Raw genomic sequence first — 18,521 nt, 5'->3', positions numbered from 1 at the left:
GAGGCACAGAGCCCCGTCTGCCAGCCTGCACGGGGAAGGGACAGGCACAGGAAAGGGATGCACCTGGTCCCTGCTGGGACCCTGCAGCGGTGGTGGAACTGCTGCTGGTGGGTGCCAGTGGCAGGACTGGGGTGGAAGAGCGGGACTCAACAGAGCCCCTTCCGGTACTGCATCCCTGGAGGCAGTGACCCCAGGGGTGGGGAGCTCCGGCCCTGCAGATGACTGCTCCCCTTCCCCTGAGAGAGGGGAGGCAGGGAGGCTGCTTCCTTCTCCTCCCCTCACCTCTGCGGCAGCCCCTCAGCACTGGCTCCTCTGTCCCAGGGAGAAAATGAACACTGCCATCACCCTGTGCCACAGGCAGAGGGGACAACTGACCCCCTCTTTGTATCTGAAACCCCAGCCACAGCATGACGGATGTTCAGGGACCATTTATTTAAAATAGCAGAAGGTAAACAACACAGGTTTGGAGAAGAAGAAAAAAGGCAAATGAGACAAGCTTTAAAAAAACCCACAGAGAACCATTGCAATGAAAAGAAGGAGCAATTCCAGGGACAGGGGCTCCCCTAAGGCCACAGGGCACATCCTGGCCCCCAGTCCCATGGTTGGCACTCACGCAGGGCCAGGCTGCTGCCCCACGAGGAGCAGGATCCAGCCATTCCACTCCATAGTGCAGGCACAAGTCCCCAGAGGGGCTCCCACTTTCTGCCTGGCCCATTGGGAGGCGGCACAAAATCCAAGGCTCCATGATGCACCTGTGACTTTGTAACCCAAGGCCACCTCCTCCTCAGCCACCACCCCGGACCCCCAGCACGGCACGCAGGGGAAGGCAGCTCTGTCGGTCACTAGATACACGCTGCCAAGGCCACTGAACTCAAAAGAAGTAAAAAAACCAATGAAGAGTGTTTGTGCTGCAAGTGCTGGGGAGACGGGCCCTGGCCCACAGCGAGTCCTGCACAGGCAGCCCGGGAGGGCAGCCAGCACTGGGAGGGAGCTGCCACCCCCTCTTCCCCACACCTCCCTTCCCTCCTCTCAGCACAGCCCAAAGCAGCAGCTGTGAATGCCTTAAAACTCCCTTTAAAAGCAACAAATTGGAGCTGCCCCACTGCAGCGGGACCAGCTGCCACCCCTGGCTGCACACAGCACAGCTCAGCGCAGCCGGACCCGGCAGCTGCCTGGAACACATCTACAGCCTACGGCAAGAAGGTTAAAGTTCCTCCTCGTGAGAGCCAAAGGAAACTACATTTCCTTCCTGAGGAGCTTTCCGTCAGTCCAGCAGATCAGTGGTGCCTGGGAGTCGCAGAGAAGAATGGGCACAGAAAACTCCAGCCCCAGATGAAGGCTCCAAAGGACAAGCAGCCCCGTTTCCTCATGAGCTGTGAGAAGAAATGGGACACAGGAAGCAGTGCCCACTCATCCAGCCAAGTTCCAGCAGCACAGAGCAAATACAGCAGGGTGGGGTCAGCGGAGAGGAAATGGCAGCAGATACCCAGGGGACAAGCCACTGCCAGTGCAGGCAGCTGCGCTCTCAGGATGGTTTAGCATTTACTGTCCCACCCATCCATTCCTGGGGGACATTTGGGGACAAGGCTGCGGCCACCATCACTGTGAACCCAGGGGTGGATGCTGCCGCAATCCATTCCCAGCTGCTGGACATCAGGCAGGGACCAGCTCCACATGGGAGGTCAGGGCCTGGCTAACCACTTCCAGACTGCAGCGGCTGGAGATGGGGAACATATGGATTTACACACACACGCACAGGGGCTTGTGCAGGGCAGGACAAGCTTTTCAAAGGCCACTTCGTGGTACAGAGCTCCAGGGAGGTTCGGCCTGGCAGGACAAGGAGCAAGAAAGCAGCAAGGTGAAGTCTGCAAATGGGGCACCCACCCACGGCTACGAGCCGGGCAGCCAGGGCGTGGGAAGGTCACTGCGAGGGAAAAGATGCCATGGCATAACCTCCACTTCCTGCAAGGCGCTAAGCCTCCCAGAAACACCACAGCCAGGAAAACGGCCCTTCCTAAACTACTGGGACAGGAAGGCGGCTCCATAGGGATCTCTCTGCTCCCTGTAAACAGCTCCTTGCTGTGGGCCCCAAGGAAAACTCAGCCCCCAGCTTGGAGACTCAGTCTAAAACAGATAACAGAAGTGTGCTACGCACAGAGTCGGGGGGGCAACGCCCCAGAAGACACTACAACCTGCCCCCAGAACGATCTGTTTAGTGTTAAATCAGGACATTGTGTCGTGGGACGCTGCCAGAAACCAGCAGCAACCCTCAAATGAAAAACACCCTGAAATCAGAACCAGCAAAGCATTCCTCCAGCCCAGAGAGAGGCAGCCTCTGCTCAGAAACCCCCCTGCCAGGATCACTGCCTGCTCTGGGAAAAGTCATCACCGTCACATCCAAAAAAAAAAGAGTCTAGATGCAGGCAGGCTGGGCTGGGGATGTTGTTGCCGGAGGAAGGGACGGCAGACTCTGCCTGGCCAGCAGGTCACAGCAAGGATGCAGCAGAGGTGGGGAAGGAGTCCCAGGCCCCTCCACCCCACACACCATACCACCAGTGTGGGGCAGCAGTCTGCAGGGGTGACAGGAGACCTTAATTCCGCAGGGCGGCCAATCTGGAAGAGAGAACAGATGTGAGAGAAACAGGGAACTGCTGCGACTCAGGAGCACCCTTCAGCCAGCATGTGCAGGGATATCTCTACCCAGAAACCTCCCTCCTCTGGCTGAGGTGCAAGAAAACTTGCCCTGGAGCACGCAGCCACAGCTGCCTGGGGGTAGTGTGGAGCATCTGTCACCAACAGAGGTGAGGCACTATGGAGAGGGGGTCCCCGGCTTCTCTTTGGGGTGCCTCACCACCACAGGCCACCTCCCAGGGCTGTCCCCAGCTCCCAGGGGAGCATACCACCACCTCAGGGCTGCCCCTAAATGGATCCCAGTGGCAGCTCCGTGGGGAGCATCCGAAAAGTAAGCTCATCAGCTTCTTCTGGGGCAGTTCCAGAGAGACAGCCTGTTCCCAGAGCTGTTTGAAGGTCAGTGCCAAGCATTCCCAGAGCAGTAGCAGCTGCGTGAGGGCGAGCACAGAGCAGAGGGAGACTGTTCTGCACCGCGTAGACAAGAGCTGCTGCCGAGTGCCAGAAGCCACCCCCACTCCTGGCACAAAATGATCCCATGTCCCCGAAGGGTCACCTCACCCGCCTGCGCAGGGTACCACAGGTCTGCCAGGCTCTGGTTTGCCTGAGCAGGAAAGAGGGCGCTAAGCAATAACTCATTCCCTTCATATTGGAGTGAGATCTCTGGAAAGGATTCTAACTGCCTCAATGCGAGGCCAAGGACCTGGCAGAGAACAAACCTCCGTGACAGCTGGTCTTCCTGGGAGCGGACTGAGCTCTCTCCCACTGCCGAAGCCCCCTCGGGGAGCTGGTTGAGCTGGTCCATGATCTCTAGGCCATTCTCCTCAGCGATTTGCACGATGAGGCTGTCCACCTGTTCTTGTGGCGTGGTCAGCGTGGTAGCAGAGCTCATGGAGTCTTCCATGACCTGTGACAGAGACAGCCCATCACCCTGCCCTGCAGGCAACGACTCTTGGCCCAACCCACCTTCTTCCTTCAAAGAACCAGCAGCAGAACTCACATTGCCACTGGACTTCTCAGTCAGAACAGTCTCAATCCTGACAGCAGGGCTGCAGCGAAGGGGCGCAAGATCTGGTTCTGCCACAGATCGCCTCTGAGTAACAGCTAGCTATGACCCAAGGACAGCCACCCGCCCTCTTCTCGTAATCTGCCACCTTTCCCTCTTCGCCCAGCAAGCTCCCTCCCTGTTTTCCAGCAGAGATGCGTCTTCCCCAGTGTCTCTCCTGTGCCTCAGAGAACAAAACTGTGCGAACAGCTCGGGCGGTTTCCCACACCAGAAGCTGGAGTCCCCAAGGGGAACAGCGTGTCACTGTGGAAGCCCAAGTTACCGCTGGGACACAGCTCTCTCCAGGGAGGCAGCACATCACCGTTCACACACCCCACATGAGACAAGCCCACCCAGCAGCTCCCAGATCCCTCAGGGACCACCGGCACTTACCGACGTATGAACATCCAAATTCTGAACCTGCTGCTCAAATTTATCCATCACCGCAGACACCTTCTGCAAGTCCATGGAGCTCAGAGCCTTGTCCAAGGCCTTGGTCACCTGTGCCATATTCTTCGTCACCTGCAAGAGGAGATTGTTGCACAGTTGCTTCCCAAAGGCAAGGTATCCTGCTGCTGAGAGTGAAACCCAGGTCAGCGAGAGAGAAGCCAGCGCATTTCTGATGCTCACAGCAGCGTTGGGAGGCAGGATGGGCTCTGCTCACTCTCCACATGCTGCTGCCAGCAATCTGCAGGCTCTGCTGCGGGTTTCTCCAGCCACATGCGGTCAGTGCAGACCCCAGGGCAGCGCTCCTGGCAGGACAGGTCCCATCCTATCCCCTTACCCACACCACCAGGCAAGAGGCTCCAGGCATGAGCCTCTCCTACCTGCGCAGCCAAGGGTTAAGGATTTAACTCCAGCCCTGATGAAGCAGCTCCTCTGTGAGGAACAGCTCCTTCACAGGCTGCACCAGAAGGAAAGGCTTGGAGCTAACTACGAGGCTTGGTGGGATCCTTTCCTGGGACAGGGAAGTCTGAGGTGGTTTGAAGCAGCAAGAGGGCAAGAGCCAATGTTTGGTCTCCACAGAGAGCACAGACTGGTCTCAAAGCCCCACACCCATGCAGAGGCTCTTACCCCCTTCATCGTCACTGCTGTCTGGACCTTGGAGGCCACTGCATCCACCCGGGAAGACATGCGGAGCCAGTTAAGCCCCTCATTCTTCTTGCGGATGGCATTCTCTGCGTAGACACGAGCACATTCCACATTCTTCTGTTGAAGAGCCTGGAAGGGCAAAGGGCAACCACTTGCATTGAGAACACAACACAGGTTTATAAACAAGCGCACTCTGTTCCTGCCTGACAGGTTTCCAGCAGGAAACAGCTGTCCCGTAACCCTCAAAGTGCTGAGTGTGCCCTTGAAGAGGAATCAGTGTCTCCTCCCAGTGTCCCTGTGACCTCCTGGTGTCACAGGGATGCACCACATCCGCCCGTCAGAGTCAAGAGCTGAGGGTGGGACTCAAAACACTTTGAGGCCAAGCTGGTACGTGCAGAAGAGCCTGGGAGAGGAAGAACCTGCCTGTTTCCCCTAGTTCCTTCACAGAACATGGCAGGCAGCAGAATGTCCAGCTGCCTGGCACAGGGCCGAGGGCCAGCAGTACGGGCCCTGGGCGAGCTCCCACTCACCTTTTTAACTTTGGCTTGCTCAGCCTTGGAATCTTTCTCAGCTTTTTTGGCGAGCTTCTCCAGCTGCTTTGCTGTAAACTGTGGAGCAAACAACAGGTTAGTGCCAGGATACAACAGCGCAGAACCAGGGATGCAGGGTGAGCACAGCCTCAGCTGTCTCCCCGGCCCAGCAACCTGGCCAAGGTTGTCTCAACTCTCTGGCCATAGGTGGTAACCAGGAAGACAGATCCCACCGAGAACTGGAAGCTTCCAGATCACACGGCAAACCGTGAAGGCCCTTTTCCCTGCTTCGGAGAAGGGAAGTGCCGGGAACAGCCCGGAACGGCAGCCCCAGAGAACAAACTCGGCTAAAGGGCTCCCTCTTCCCGCAGCCACTGGCATCGGCGGGGCTCCGGCAGCACCCCCGGCACCCCACGGCTCTCTACCAGTCAGGGCTTCCTTCTGCTGCGGGGCGGCAGCCGGAGCAGTCGTGAGTCACCGGGCAGGACAGTCCCGGGGCCCCTCCTGGAGAGGCAGTCGCCGGCCCCGAGAGACTGGGGATACGAGACGGAGAGGAGGCGGAAGACCCGCCGCCGCCCTCACCTTCAGCTGGAAGAGCGTGTCTAGAAAAGAAGGAAAGCACAGAATCAGAGACGGCGCAGCGGGAGCTGGGACCGGAGACTGGGGACCGGTTCTGTCCCCCAGCGCCCGCCCTACGCGTGCCCCAAGCTCCGCCCCCGCCGCCCAGGACAAGCTCCAACCCTTCCCAACCCCATCTCGGCGCGGCGGAGCCCCCGCTCCCCCCGCCCTCCCTTACCTTCCATCCTGCCCCGCCGCCACTTCCGGGTTCCGCTACCGCCGCTTCCGGGGTGCGCGCGCCGAGTCTCGCGAGAGCGGGGTTGGGCCAGGGGTGGGGTCACGTGGGTGGGCGGGGGGCGGCAGTCACGTGTAAGTGGGCGTGGTTTCTACAGGGGGCGTGGTCACGTGAAAAGCGACCGCTTTCATGGGAACGACGGGCGTGGTCACTAGGTTTTGGGGGCGTGGTCAGAGGCAGAGGGGGCGGGGACAGGGCCGCAGGGCGCGCGTGCGGTGGGCGGGGCGGCTATGGCGGAGGGAGGCTCGGCCGAGGGGGAGCTGGGGCCGCTGCGGCTGCGGCGGCTGCGGGGAGACGGCTTCTTCGAGGTGCCGGCAGCCGACAGGGTGAGGGGCTGCACGGGCGAAGGTGGGCGGGGTCCCTGGGCTGGTGGAAGCGTCGGGAGGAGGAGAAAGAGGGTCTAGAGGCCTCAGAGTCCCCTGGGCCTGGGGGTCGTGGGGGCTGCTTGCGGGGCGCGGGTGCTCGGAGGGAGCCCTGGCCCCGCTGGGGGTTTGGAGGGTGACTCTGCCTACTGGTGATTGGGGGCTGTCCCTGGCCCTGCTGGAGCTTGGGAGGTGACCCTGGCCCTGCTGGAGCTTGAGGAGGTGACCCTGGCCCTGCTGGGGGCTTGGGGGGTGACCTTGGTCCTGCTGGGGGTTTGGGGATGGCCCTGGGCCTGCTGGGGCTTGGGCCTGTTATGGGGAGGCTCTGTGCTGATGGCCACCCAGATTCACCCCTCTCCGGGACAGGCTGGGAGCAGGAATGGAGCCTGACAGCGTGTGGTACCTGCAGACCCAGCCCCGCCAGCTGGCAGCAGCTCACGCTGGGCACAGGGAGGCTCCTCAGTGGTGGTGGTGACAGAGCTGGAGATCAAACACAAAGCTGGGATCAGAAGGGCCAGAGGAGCCACCCCTGTGCCAGCCACCGGCTGAGCTCATGTGCCTGCGGCATTTCCAAACCTCTAGTTTGCTCTGTAAGCACCAGAGCAGCACCGCAGCCTTCCCGATGAGAGGGAGGGGTGTAGCTTTAGGCTGCCATCAAGGGGCTGTGTCCCCCCAAAGGTTGGCGAGAAACTTCTCAGGGCTGCCCCAGAGACAGCACTCGCCTGTGACTTTGCTCTTTGGTTCCAGCTGGGAAGATGCCGGAGCGTGAAGGAGTTTGAGAAGCTGAATCGGATTGGAGAGGGCACCTATGGCATAGTGTGTGAGTGCAACACTGGTTACTCTGTCCAGGCCTGGGGCAGAGCCAGTTCCTGGGCAGAATGAGGAGCTGCAGCTCATCTGCCCTGATCCTGGCAGTGGAGGCAGCTTGGGCTCGGGGGTGCTGTGAGGGACACTGAGGCCGAGAGGAGGCTCATCAGTGCTGGGATTCTGCTGGTTCACAACAAACCCAGTGTTTGCATTCTGGTGCTGAGTGTGTGGCCTGTGGTGCTCTTCCAGACCGGGCCCGGGACACCGTGACAGATGAGACCGTGGCGTTGAAGAAGGTGCGGATGGACAATGAGAAGGATGGTAATGGAGAAGCAGGGGAGCTGTGGTGAGGGTGGCTCCAATGGTGAGCAGAAGCCACAGTCGTGCAGTGTGGTTTTTGCTCCCTGCAGGAATGCCCATCAGCAGCCTGCGGGAGATCACCCTGCTCCTGCAGCTTCGGCACCCCAACATTGTGGAGCTGAAGGAGGTGGTTGTAGGGAACCATCTGGAGAGGTGAGAGCCGCCCCCCGTTGTCCTCTCTGCCTTGCAGACCCTTCTCAGTCCCCTGAGCTGCTTCTTACAGCACAGACCTGTGCTATGAGCGCTGGGACACCAGAGAGGTGTCCTGGGGGCTCCTTACTGTCTTGTCTATGACAGTATTTTCCTGGTGATGGGCTACTGTGAGCAGGACCTGGCCAGCCTTCTTGAGAACATGCAGACACCTTTTTCAGAAGCTCAGGTAAATGTTGGGCCGGGTTTTAGGTACATCTACCCTGACGAATTGCTGCCACTCAACCAGAACCCACTGGCCACCAGTATGGACTCCGCAAACCTTGTGATCCCGGGACCTCCAGCAGGGCTGGGGAATGCCAGAGGAACTGGAATTCCCAAACCGTGTGGGGAGCCTGGGCTTAGCTGGCTTTCACAGAATGCTCCAGGGGCTTTCTAGGCTGGGTTTTGCGCCGGAACAAACTGGTAGGGAAACAGAACTGGGAGAAAATGTCCCAAGCAGCCTGTGAGCTATTCTGGAAGGATACAGGGACTGATGTGCTGCAGAGCAGTGACAGACAGGGCAGACTGCACAGGACCCGAGTGGTTTTGACCTCTGGGACTTTGCCTGGTTGGTGCTGCTGTCACAGATATTTGTGCTCCTGTCCTCTGTCTCTAGGTGAAGTGCATCGTTCTGCAAGTCCTCAAGGGCCTGCAGTACCTTCACGAGAACTACATCATCCACAGGTGGGAGCAGCAGGACAAGATGTGCTGGGAAAGAGGATGTGGGAAAAGGAGATGTGGGGCAGGGGCTGAGGGGAGGGAGCCCGCTGAGCCCTCAGACTCTAGTGTCATTCTGTGCCACCCATGTCCTGTGAGCAAGGAGCATGGCATGGAGTAGCTGTAGGTGAATTGGTTGCTCCCTGTGGAGCAGGAGGGCTGCTGAATGATGAGATTCGCTTCTCCCCATGACGACTCAGCCCTGGGCCTGCCTGCAAACAGGGAAACACAGGTACAGGAGGACCTGTGCCTGAAGGACAGTGCTGACCAACCGCTCTCTGTTCCCTGGCAGGGATCTGAAGGTGTCCAACCTGCTCATGACTGACAAAGGCTGTGTGAAGATAGGTGAGCCTGGCAGCTGCCTGTTGCCTTCCTGTTGTGGATGTGCTTGCAGCTCTCCCTCTGCTCCCTGACACTGTCAGAGCAAGGAGCTTGCCTGTCTCCTCATCTTGAGTTTCCCCTATTGCAGCTGATTTTGGACTGGCACGCACCTACGGGATGCCACCAAAGCCGATGACCCCCAAAGTTGTCACACTGTGGTGAGCAGTCAGTGTGAGGGGCTGCACTGGCTCGGGGTGATGTGGGTGAGCCCTTGTGGGGGCTTCCTTTGCTCCAGCTCCACCATGGTCCCCTGGAGACGGTGCTGTCCCCTGTGCAGGTACCGAGCACCCGAGCTGCTGCTGGGGATGATGACCCAGACCACTGCCATCGACATGTGGTAAGGGACAGGCAGGAGGGGGCTGAGCCTGGCCAGGCAGGGGCCTGAGAGAGCTGCAGAACTGCAGTTGGGGGTCAAGGGAGGGGATTCTCCAGCCCCCACCAACTCTTGCACATGATCTCCTCTGCAGGGCTTTGGGCTGCATCCTTGCTGAGCTGCTGGCCCACAAGCCACTGCTGCCGGGCACCTCCGAGATCCACCAGATCGACCTCATCGTGCAGCTCCTGGGGACACCCAATGAAAACATCTGGCCGGTGAGCGCAGCCCCTGCTTGCTGCCTGCTGTCCCTGTGTCCCCACATCTGCCTCACGCTCCCGTCCCCCACAGGGTTTCTCCAAGCTGCCCCTGGTGAGTCAGTACACCCTGCGGAAGCAGCCCTACAACAACCTCAAGCACAAGTTCCCCTGGCTGTCGGAGGCCGGGCTGCGGCTGCTCAACTTCCTCTTCATGTATGATCCCAAGAAGCGGTAAGCGCCATCAGCAGCTCTGCGTGGGCAGGGGAGGAGGAAACCTGCCTGCAGATGGGAATGCCTGTGTCACGCAACCCCCGTGGGGCTGCCCAGAGCTGGGGGCAGGTCAGGATCTTGGGGGTGCCTGCCATGTCCCTCATTCCTGCAGGGCAACAGCAAAAGACTGCCTGGAGAGCTCCTACTTCAAGGAGAAGCCCTTGCGTGAGTTAAACTCCCCTCAGGGCAGGGCTGAGGTGCCTCTGGGCCCTACTGACCCCTGGCTTTGCCCCACAGCCTGCGAGCCAGAGCTCATGCCCACCTTCCCCCACCACCGCAACAAGCGGGCAGCCACCACCAGCACGGGGACAGAGAGCCAGGCGAAGCGCAGCAAGCCCTGAGCCCCGGCCTGCGGGAGGAGGCACAGCATACGCCAACTGGGATGGCTTTCCTCAGCAGAACAGTATTGGCACCACAAGCTCCATCCCCTTCTGGGATGGCTCCCAACTGGAATTCCCCTCCCTGCATTGGCATGGGGATGGCCTGGCTGCGTTGGCGGAGCGCTGCAACCCTCACCTTGTACATGTTCTGCCCCGGAGCTGGGCTGGCTCCAGCGCAGGGCTGGGGGAGGGCAGCCCTGAGAGCTGCAGGCGCATTCCAGCCCTGTGCCTGCCTCTTCCCTGGGCTGGGAGAGAGAAAAGATGGGGCCCAGGCCCCCCGGGGCCTCAGGAGGGAGAGGCCGTGGTGCTGGCAGGGCCAGCCCTGTCCCGCGAGGCCCTTGAATGGTGCTGGTTCTGTGGGTAACCCTGACTTTGCTGTCAATAAAAATAGCTGCCAGCAGCAGCTGGTGGGGAGTGAACCACCTCATCCTTTGGCTCCAGCTGGGCTGGGAGAAGCCATGGCCCAGCTCTGCCTCCCTTGTGCCACACGTCCTGTCCCAGGGCTGCGGGCACCCTGGGGTCTGCCTCCCAAAACTGGCTTTGACTGGGAGCTGCTCCCGCAAGGGAGCATAGCATCAGATAGTACTGTGGGTCCTGTCCCTGCCCTAGGAACAAGCACATTTCCCCCAAGCAGGGCAGGAGACCACCACACTGCGAGGCAGCCACACTTTACTGAGACGCACCAAGCTGTTTACAGCAGGAATGCCAGGACTGGAGCAGGGGCCCATCCTCCTGGAGCACAGCAGGCTCCTACTGCCCCAGAGGAAGGGGGCAAAAGGAGAACAGCGCAGGCTCCACAGCCTCCCAGCGGGATGAGTTCACTGTCTTTCAGGCTGAGCAGTGGCTGTGTCCCTATTCCCTCCTGGCTGCAAGGGGACAGGGACAGCCATCAGCAGCACCTGGTGCTCGGATCAGGAGTTGTCAGCTAGAAGCATGTCCACCTCCGTCCGCTGCAGCCAGAGCCGCTGCTGCCTCTCGCTGTGCAGCTGCTGCCCGCGGTGCCGGCTGCGGCAGTCCTGCCCGGCCATGCAGGTGCTGGTGTGGAGCTGCTGGCAGGTGGTGCAGCAGTAGGAGGGCAGCATGCCCTGCTGCAGGCAGGAGTGCAACTGGTAGCATGGCAGCTCAGGGGCTTCTTGCGGGAGGATAGAGGACAAATCTAGGGGCTCCCCCAGCACCTGGGGGCTTCTGCTCCCTGCGGCGAGGGTGCAGAGCGGGCTGCCAGCCCTGCCAAGCTCCTGCTCCAGGAAGAGGCGAGATGAGGACGAAAAGGTGTCCAGGTTGGGGTTGCCTGTGGAGGGCACTGGCTCCTGCCCAAGACTGCCATCTCCGCAGCAGTCCCAGCCCGTCTTCGGCCTGTCCTGAGCATCCCACGGGCTGTCACGGTCCCTCCACAGTGCTGGGGGGTCTGTGTCCTCTTCCCCCACGTCCTTGGGGCTGGCCGGCATCTCCTGGTAGAGATCCAGGCTGTCGTCGCAGTTGTCAGCTGCCTCGTGCAGCAGCCCTGGCTGCTGCAGCATCTTCACGCAGGCATCCACATCCCCTGCCAGGCGGCGTGCCTCCAGCAGGTCCTCAGCACGCAGCCGGTGCGGCTGCAGCCGCAGCACCATCTCTGCCAGGATTTCACACTCGAGCCGGCAGGCAAAGAACCCGCAGGCGGTGGCGGCCAGCTCGGGCCCGGGGGGCGGCCGGGAGAGGACGAGGCTGTGCGGGTCGCGCTGCTCGTAGCCCAGCCGGCCAAAAATCCGCACCAGGTCGGCTTCGGGGAGCGCCGGGCGCAGGAGGTGGACAAAGGCGCCGGAGAAGGTCTGCAAGGAGAATGGGGGTCACAGCTGAGGGTCCCCCGCGCCTCCCCCCCACCCCGGGGTCGCGCTCCCCACCTGGACGGTGCCGAACTCCCTGCGCCAGGGGCAGAGGTAGAGGTTGGCGGCCGCGCTCTCCAGCAGGCGGAAGGCGTCGGCCAAGCCCCGCAGCGCCGGGACCGGGTCCGGGCGGCCGCGCAGCCCGCGGGCCAGCAGCGCGGGGCCGTCGTCCTGCAGGGCGGGCAGCAGCGCCGGCTCCGCTCCCAGGCGGCCCCGCAGCCGCTCCGTGAAGGCGTGATCGGCGCAGGCCCCGGCGCGGCCCCGGTGGAAGGCGCGCTCGAGGCAGCGCCGGTACTCCTCCCGGTATTCGTCCGGGCCCTGCCGCCCGCGCTCCTGCCGCCGAGCCGAGCCCGCACACATCCTGCTGCGGGAGCGGCGTCAGACACGGTGAGCGCCCCGCGTCAGCCCCGCCGCCGCCGCCACGAGAACCGGTGCGACCGCCGCTTCCGGCCCCACGCCGCTGACGTCACCGGAGGGTGGTGTCTCCCGAGGTAACGTCCCCGCACAGCACGTGTGGACAGTAGATAGGCGTGGCTATACGAGGCCACGCCCCACGGTAGACGGGGCTAATACACGCCACTCTGAGGGGCGGGGTCACCAGCAGGCCACGCCCATAGAGGGGTGAGGCCAACGCGCACGAGCCGCTGCCCCGCCCACAGCGCCCCCCGGCGGGCTGGAGGAGCGCAGGCCGCGAGCACCGCTCACCCCTGCTTCCCGCCAGCACGAACCCCACGCGGAGGCTCTCGCTGTCACCCCATGGGACCCCCCCTTCCTGCTCCCCGGCCAAGGGGAACCCCCGTCACCCCCTCCTCTGGCCGCTCCCCCCTCCCAGGGGTCCCCTCTCCGGTACAGGGGGTGGGGGAACACAGCCCCGCGCGGCTCGGGGCAGGGGTCCCGGCCGGGCCCGGGAGCAGCAGCACCTGCCGGTGGGCGCGGGCTGGGGTCCGCCGGTGCCACCTCCTCACTGCAGGGACTCCACGTAGGACAGGGCGCTCTGCAGGGACGTCAGGCAGTACCCCTCCTCCCCGATCAGGTACCTGCGCACCGTGGCACAGCGTCAGCCATGGGCACCGACCAACACAAGACACTGCCACAGACACCATGGACATGGACACCAACACCGGCATGGGCACAGGCACCGGCACCAACCAACATGGACATGGGCATCAACGCTGACATGGACACAGACACCGACATGAATACCACCACCACCAATGACATGGGCATCAGTGCTAACGCCAACACAGACACCGACACCAACAAGGCCACTGATACCGACATGGATACCACCATGGCCAAGACAACATCAGCATCGGACACTACTACTGACACCACCACAACCACCACACAACCAGGACGGCATCAGAGCAGGGACACTGCCATGGCTGGGACACTGCCATGGACACTGCACAGCAGGGACAGCATCAGCGCAGGGACATGACACCACAGAGCTAGGACAGCGTCAGGGCAGGGACACTGCCACAGACACCACCATAGCCAGGACAGCATCAGCACCAGGACACTTCCACGGCTGGACACCACCACGTCTAGGCCATCATCACAGCCAGGGCACTGCCACAGCCAGTTCAACATTGTGGCCAGGAAACCACCCCATCACCGTCACAGCCCAGACACTGCCACGGCTGGGACACCACCACAGCCCGGACACCATCATGACCAGGACACCGTCACCTATCAGAGCCAGGCCACCACAGCCCTGCACAGCTCCCACCTGGCTCCCTCCCCGCACCTCCCTGGGCACGTACCCCTCATGGATGAACTCCTCCATGGCAGCGCACTCAGAGAGCAGCTGGGGCAGCCCCGTCTGCAGCACCACGTAGGACAGAATGGGCAGCAGGTCGTCTGCTCCGCTGTCACCAACAAGAATCGTCAGCCATGCCGGTAATGGCAACAGCCAGCCCCGACTCCCCACCGCCATCAGGAATCCACACGGGCACTCAAGTGCCGGCGGGGCGAGCACCCCGCTCCCCATGCCAGTCCTCGCAATGCTCTGCTGCCTGCCGTGTCCCCATACTCACATGGCAGCCGAGGTGGGGGCCCGGCCATCCTGGGTGCCACAGTATTCCTCGGCACACTCGCAGATGCCACGCAGGGCTCGCACTACAGCACAGAGCGACTGTTGAGGACCATCCTGGCACCCCCCAGACCCCACCGCCACCTCAGACCCCCCAGGCCACGCACCGATGCACTCCAGCTTCCTGCGGGGACAGGTCTCCAGTGGGATGAGGCGCAGGTCCTCGATGGCGGAGCCGTATGCAGGGCAGCCGGGGGTCAGGGGGAAGAGCCGTGAGGACAGCCCCATGTCGGCAGGGCTGGCATGCCGGTGCCGCTCCATGCTGCGAGCCAGGGCTGCCTCACGGGGCCGATGCACGCTCCTGTGGGCAGAGGTCAAGGGGTGCTGGGAAGGGTTCTGGGGGGACCATGGGAGTCCAGCCTGGCCGGGGCTGCCGTACCTGTAGAGGGCCAGCAGTGGTGCCCAGAGCGGCGGGAAGAAAGCCTCCTCCAGGCAGGCCAGGCACTGGTCCTTGCCAGCAGCGGTGTTCAACCCCTCGAAGGCCAGCAGCGTCAGGGACAGCAGCCTGTCTGGGAAGGGACAAGTTGCACAGCACATTTGGTGGGCGTTGGCGAGACCCCCATCCTCGCCACCCTGCACCCTGAGTTTGCCCAGGATAAAACAATGGGGTGCAGGGTGTCCCATCCCGCAGAGAACCAACAGCTGAGGAGAGCCCTGCCCAATCCCGGTGGCCATCCCTCACCGATAGCATTGTGGATGTCCCGCACGATGCCCTTCAGCTGTTCTGGCAGCGCCGCCTCCTTCCCGGGAACAGCTGGGGGTTCCCCTGGAGCCCAGACCTCAGGCGACGCCAGGAACCGCTCCAGGTCCTCGAAGGAGCTCTCTCGGGGGGTCTGGGGGGCTGCCACCGGCCCCGGCCAGCTGCCCTCTGCCCTTGGCGTGCTGGGGCTGCCATCGGCAAGGGGCGTGCTGGACAGGCTGTGCCGCAACCCAGCCGTGCCATGCTCGGGCACCGAGAACATGCAGTGGAGGCTGCGGGATGCTCGGAGCCTGCGGCCCCCCGGCTCCACAGGCAGCGAGCCCCCCATGTCCAGCGAGAGGAAGGAGAGGCCGGTGGGGGAGGCAGGGGCGGCATCAGCCGTGCCGTGGCTGACGGCCGGGTAGAGGCGGGCGTACACTGCACACTGCAGCTGCCGCAGGAGCTGAGCAATGGGGTGGTCAGGGAAGCTGCAAGCAGAGAGACGGGGTGGGCAGGGGGCACCAGCAAACAGCCGTGGCCCCCTCACTCCGAGCAGGGCCCTTCCCCACCCCAGTGCTACCTGAGGAGGCAGGAGAAGAGCCCTGACACCAGGGAGAGGTCTGCTGGGCTCCGCTTCAGCCGGGCCTTCCACTGCCTCGGCCAGTCCTGGGGAGCATCCATGGCTCATCAGTAATGATGGCAGGGCACCAGGGCCCACAGCACGGCACCCTGCCCTATTGCACAGCGTCCTGCCCCATGGCACAGCACCCTGCCCCATAGCACAGCATCCCGATGCATGGCACGGCATCCTGATGCATGGCACAGTGTCCCGCCCCACAGCACAGCGTCCTGCCCTGACAGGGCCTGGGGACAGCACAGCATCCCACCCCAGCAGCATCCAGGGGTGTCAAGGCCTCCTGTCCCACGGCACCCAAGGGCAGCGCATACCCAGCACCAACACAGCCATGGCAGCAGCCTCCAGTGTGTACTCACATGATCCTGCTCGTACTCAAGGATGGCAGCATAGAGAGCCCTCTGCTCCTGCTCCTCAGGGGTGAGTGCCACGCTGCTGGAGAACCTCCTGGAGATGCAACAGTCCAGGGTGAGGGCACTGCCAGGGTGGCCCCTGCACCCACGGAGTCCCTGCTGTGACACCGTCGCTTACCTGTTGGCAGCCTCCTGCAGCCGCAGCCGCCGCTCCTCCATTTTCCGCTGCAGCTGGGCCACAGCAGAGTTAAGGCTCTGTAGTTGCCACGCCACCACAGCACCCACCCGGCACCGCTCACCCACTGCCTCAGCACAGCCTGGGGGGCCAGGATGGGCCCTTCCTCCACCTCCAACCCCACCATCACCCAGTACAAGGACAGGATTGGGACCCCAAAAGCCTGTGTGGGATGGGTGCAGGTGCCTGGGCAGCCCAGTACAGAGCCATGGAGCCAGCACTCAGACCTCTCCCCACCAGCAAGGATACAGTTTCCTCCCGGGCCTTTGCGATCACCAGGTTCTCCATCATCTGGCGCTGCAGGGACAGCGTCTGCAAAGCCGTTGATGTGTTGGGGACCCCTGCCCAAAGCCCACAGCCAGCAGAGTGCAGGCATGGAGCAAGGGGTCCCCGGCCACCACAGCTACCCTCTCTCCTCCCAGCCCCAGCCTCCCATCCAGTAGAGCTCCCCACTTGCCAGGGAGGTCTTCTGCACGGCCTGGCTGGGGTTCAGCCGTGCCACTCGTGCCTCGTACGCAGCCTTCAGCTTCTGGTTCTGCAGAGATGCCTCCTCCAGTGGCGTCAGCTCCCTGCTGGAACCAGCCCTCAGCACCCACTGCAGGTGACACGATCCAGGGCCCCTTCCTGCCATGCCCCCCTGCCTGGGACCCCGGCAGAGAGGGGCAGACACCAGACCACGTACTTCCGCGCGCTCTGTGCCTCAGCGATCTGCAGCTTCTGGAAGATCTCCGGTGGCAGGAAGGGAGAGAGCTTGCCCCCCTCATCTGAGAAGACCCTGCGGTGCCTGGGTAGGGGAGCAGCACCACGGCTACGCTCCTGTGCAGCCGGTTTTGCCTGGGCCTTCCCTGAGGAGGGAAGAGAAGGTCAGCTGCACCCCTGCCACCAGCCTGGCCCCAGTGTGGGGACCCAGTTCCCTGAAGCGCGGCCTCCTCACTCACCCAGTGCCGCTGCAATAGACTTGACTCTCTCCAGGCACTGCTCTGCCAGCTTCAGCATCTTCGGAGTGTCAGGAGTGAGATCACCTCCAAGGGATCCGTCTGAAGAACACGGAGAAGAGACACGGCCAAAGAAGGCCAAATGCAACTTCACTTTTGGCTCTTGCTCCCATCTGCAGGGAGGGACAGGGCGACAGGGTCACCCACGGGCGCTGCACCCTGTTCTGCTATGGCCCTGCCCTCCCTGCAGCCCTGGGGAGAGCCTGGGGGGGATGCAAGGGCTGGGGTCCCCACCTGTCCCCGCTGCCTCCTCCTGCAGCGCTTGGGCGATGAGGGCGATGCTCTTCAGGTACTCTATGTAGGCCTCCTGCCAGAGAGGGGGGCTGAGCCGCGGGACCCCCAGGCAGCACCAGCCCGGCAGCCGGGGGGATGCGGCTGGGGGGGGCATAATCGGGCCCCTCCCGGGGGTGTCAGGGCAGCAGGGACCTCAGATCCCAGCCTGCCCCACCACCACCTTGGGGAGACCCTTCCATCCTGGTGACACCCCAGTGGAAGATGCTAGGGGAGCCCTGGGGGGGCAGGATCAGGCTCTTCCCGGGGATGTCAGGGCTGCGGGCAGGACAGGGGGTGGCACAGGGACCCCCACCCTGCCCCACCACCACCACCACCTCAGAGGGACCCCAAGCCTCCCAGTGCCCCAAACCCAGAGGGCCCACAGCCCCGGTGGGATGCTGGGGGGAGCAGGATCGGGCCCTCCCGGGGGTGCCGGGGCTGCGGGGACCCCTAGACCTCAACCTGCCCCCTCCTAGCCCTGGAGAGACCCCAACCCAGAGGGTCCGCAGCCCCGGCGGGAGCCCGGGGGGGGCAGGATTGGTCCTTCCCGGGGTGTCGGGGCCGCAGGCAGGTCGGCACAAAGATCCCCGGCCCCCAACCTGCCCCCCAAGCCCCGGAGGGACCCCAGCCACCCGGTACCCCCGCCCGGGATCCCCAGGAACGCTTCCTTCCCGCGCTCACCCGCGCCCGCCCGGCGCTGTCCATCTCCAGGGCTCCGCTCGCCGCCCTCATGGCGCTCTGCAGCGCTCGGCCCCCCCCGGCAGAGCCCCCGGGGCCGCCGCCGCCCGCCGCCGCCATGGCGGAACCGAACCGCGCGATCGGGCGGCGGCGACCGGGGGGGGGGCGGGGTCCGCCGAGCCCATAGGGGGCGCCGTGTCCGCCCAGCCCATAGGGTCAGAGTCCTCCGTGCCCGTAGGGGGCGCCGCGTCTTTTGCGTCCAAGGGATTGAATGAACTCTTCATAGAGTCATAGAATCATCCATGGAAAAGCCCGCTTGGATCATCGAGTCCAACCATTCCTATTGGCCACTAAAGCACGTCCCTGAGCACCTCGTCTGCCGATCTTTTAAATACCTCCAGGGATGAGGACTCCACCACCGCTCTGTGCAGCCTCTGCCAGTGCCCGACGACCCTTTCTATTAAAGAGTTTTTCCTGATGTCCAGCCTGACCCTCCCCTGGCGCCGCTCGAGGCCATTCCCCTTGTCCTG

General features: G+C 63.0%; 4 protein-coding genes across 7 annotated transcripts; 1 reads left to right on the top strand and 3 right to left on the bottom strand.

The window, feature by feature from the left end:
- Positions 1-417: 417 nt before the first annotated feature.
- CHMP1A (charged multivesicular body protein 1A) lies at positions 418-6,200 on the bottom strand. Its single transcript, XM_054078998.1, has 7 exons — positions 6,092-6,200; positions 5,878-5,897; positions 5,296-5,373; positions 4,748-4,894; positions 4,067-4,195; positions 3,348-3,535; positions 418-2,613 (listed from the first exon to the last, which is right to left on the bottom strand). Exons 1-7 carry the CDS (start codon positions 6,096-6,098, stop codon positions 2,592-2,594), a joined length of 591 nt encoding a protein of 196 aa, XP_053934973.1. The 5' UTR covers positions 6,099-6,200; the 3' UTR covers positions 418-2,591.
- A 141-nt stretch (positions 6,201-6,341) lies between these two features.
- On the top strand, positions 6,342-10,547 carry CDK10 (cyclin dependent kinase 10). Of its 2 annotated transcripts, none has more exons than XM_054079058.1 (13): positions 6,342-6,474; positions 7,258-7,330; positions 7,567-7,638; positions 7,728-7,830; positions 7,975-8,056; positions 8,486-8,553; positions 8,879-8,931; positions 9,056-9,125; positions 9,245-9,304; positions 9,435-9,558; positions 9,632-9,771; positions 9,923-9,975; positions 10,048-10,547. In XM_054079058.1, the coding sequence occupies exons 1-13, from the start codon at positions 6,379-6,381 to the stop codon at positions 10,149-10,151; spliced, it is 1,098 nt and encodes a 365-aa protein (XP_053935033.1). In that variant the 5' UTR covers positions 6,342-6,378; the 3' UTR covers positions 10,152-10,547. The 2 variants fall into 2 exon arrangements, with proteins under 2 accessions (XP_053935033.1, XP_053935034.1); XM_054079059.1 differs by lacking the exon at positions 6,342-6,474 and adding an exon at positions 6,478-6,496 and having other exon boundaries at positions 10,048-10,540.
- Positions 10,548-11,098: 551 nt separating this feature from the next.
- SPATA2L (spermatogenesis associated 2 like) lies at positions 11,099-12,813 on the bottom strand. The gene is made up of 2 exons (XM_009563214.2): positions 12,068-12,813; positions 11,099-11,995 (listed from the first exon to the last, which is right to left on the bottom strand). Exons 1-2 carry the CDS (start codon positions 12,407-12,409, stop codon positions 11,102-11,104), a joined length of 1,236 nt encoding a protein of 411 aa, XP_009561509.2. The 5' UTR covers positions 12,410-12,813; the 3' UTR covers positions 11,099-11,101.
- On the bottom strand, positions 12,273-18,149 carry VPS9D1 (VPS9 domain containing 1). 3 transcript variants are annotated; one of them, XM_054079055.1, is made up of 16 exons: positions 17,995-18,149; positions 17,275-17,347; positions 16,984-17,082; positions 16,728-16,890; positions 16,503-16,617; positions 16,295-16,357; positions 15,989-16,041; positions 15,817-15,904; positions 15,404-15,489; positions 14,827-15,311; positions 14,524-14,653; positions 14,252-14,445; positions 14,089-14,170; positions 13,816-13,920; positions 12,970-13,086; positions 12,273-12,410 (listed from the first exon to the last, which is right to left on the bottom strand). In XM_054079055.1, exons 1-15 carry the CDS (start codon positions 18,109-18,111, stop codon positions 13,011-13,013), a joined length of 1,929 nt encoding a protein of 642 aa, XP_053935030.1. In that variant the 5' UTR covers positions 18,112-18,149; the 3' UTR covers positions 12,273-12,410; positions 12,970-13,010. The 3 variants fall into 3 exon arrangements, with proteins under 3 accessions (XP_053935030.1, XP_053935029.1, XP_053935031.1); XM_054079054.1 differs by having other exon boundaries at positions 12,276-12,413; XM_054079056.1 differs by having other exon boundaries at positions 12,276-12,413; positions 16,503-16,614.
- Between the last annotated feature and the right edge of the window lie 372 nt (positions 18,150-18,521).

The sequence above is a fragment of the Cuculus canorus genome, chromosome 13 (genome assembly GCF_017976375.1).
Source record: "Cuculus canorus isolate bCucCan1 chromosome 13, bCucCan1.pri, whole genome shotgun sequence".
In the NCBI taxonomy this organism is placed as follows: Eukaryota; Metazoa; Chordata; class Aves; order Cuculiformes; family Cuculidae; genus Cuculus; species Cuculus canorus.
This window is presented reverse-complemented; position numbering and strand designations above follow the sequence as displayed.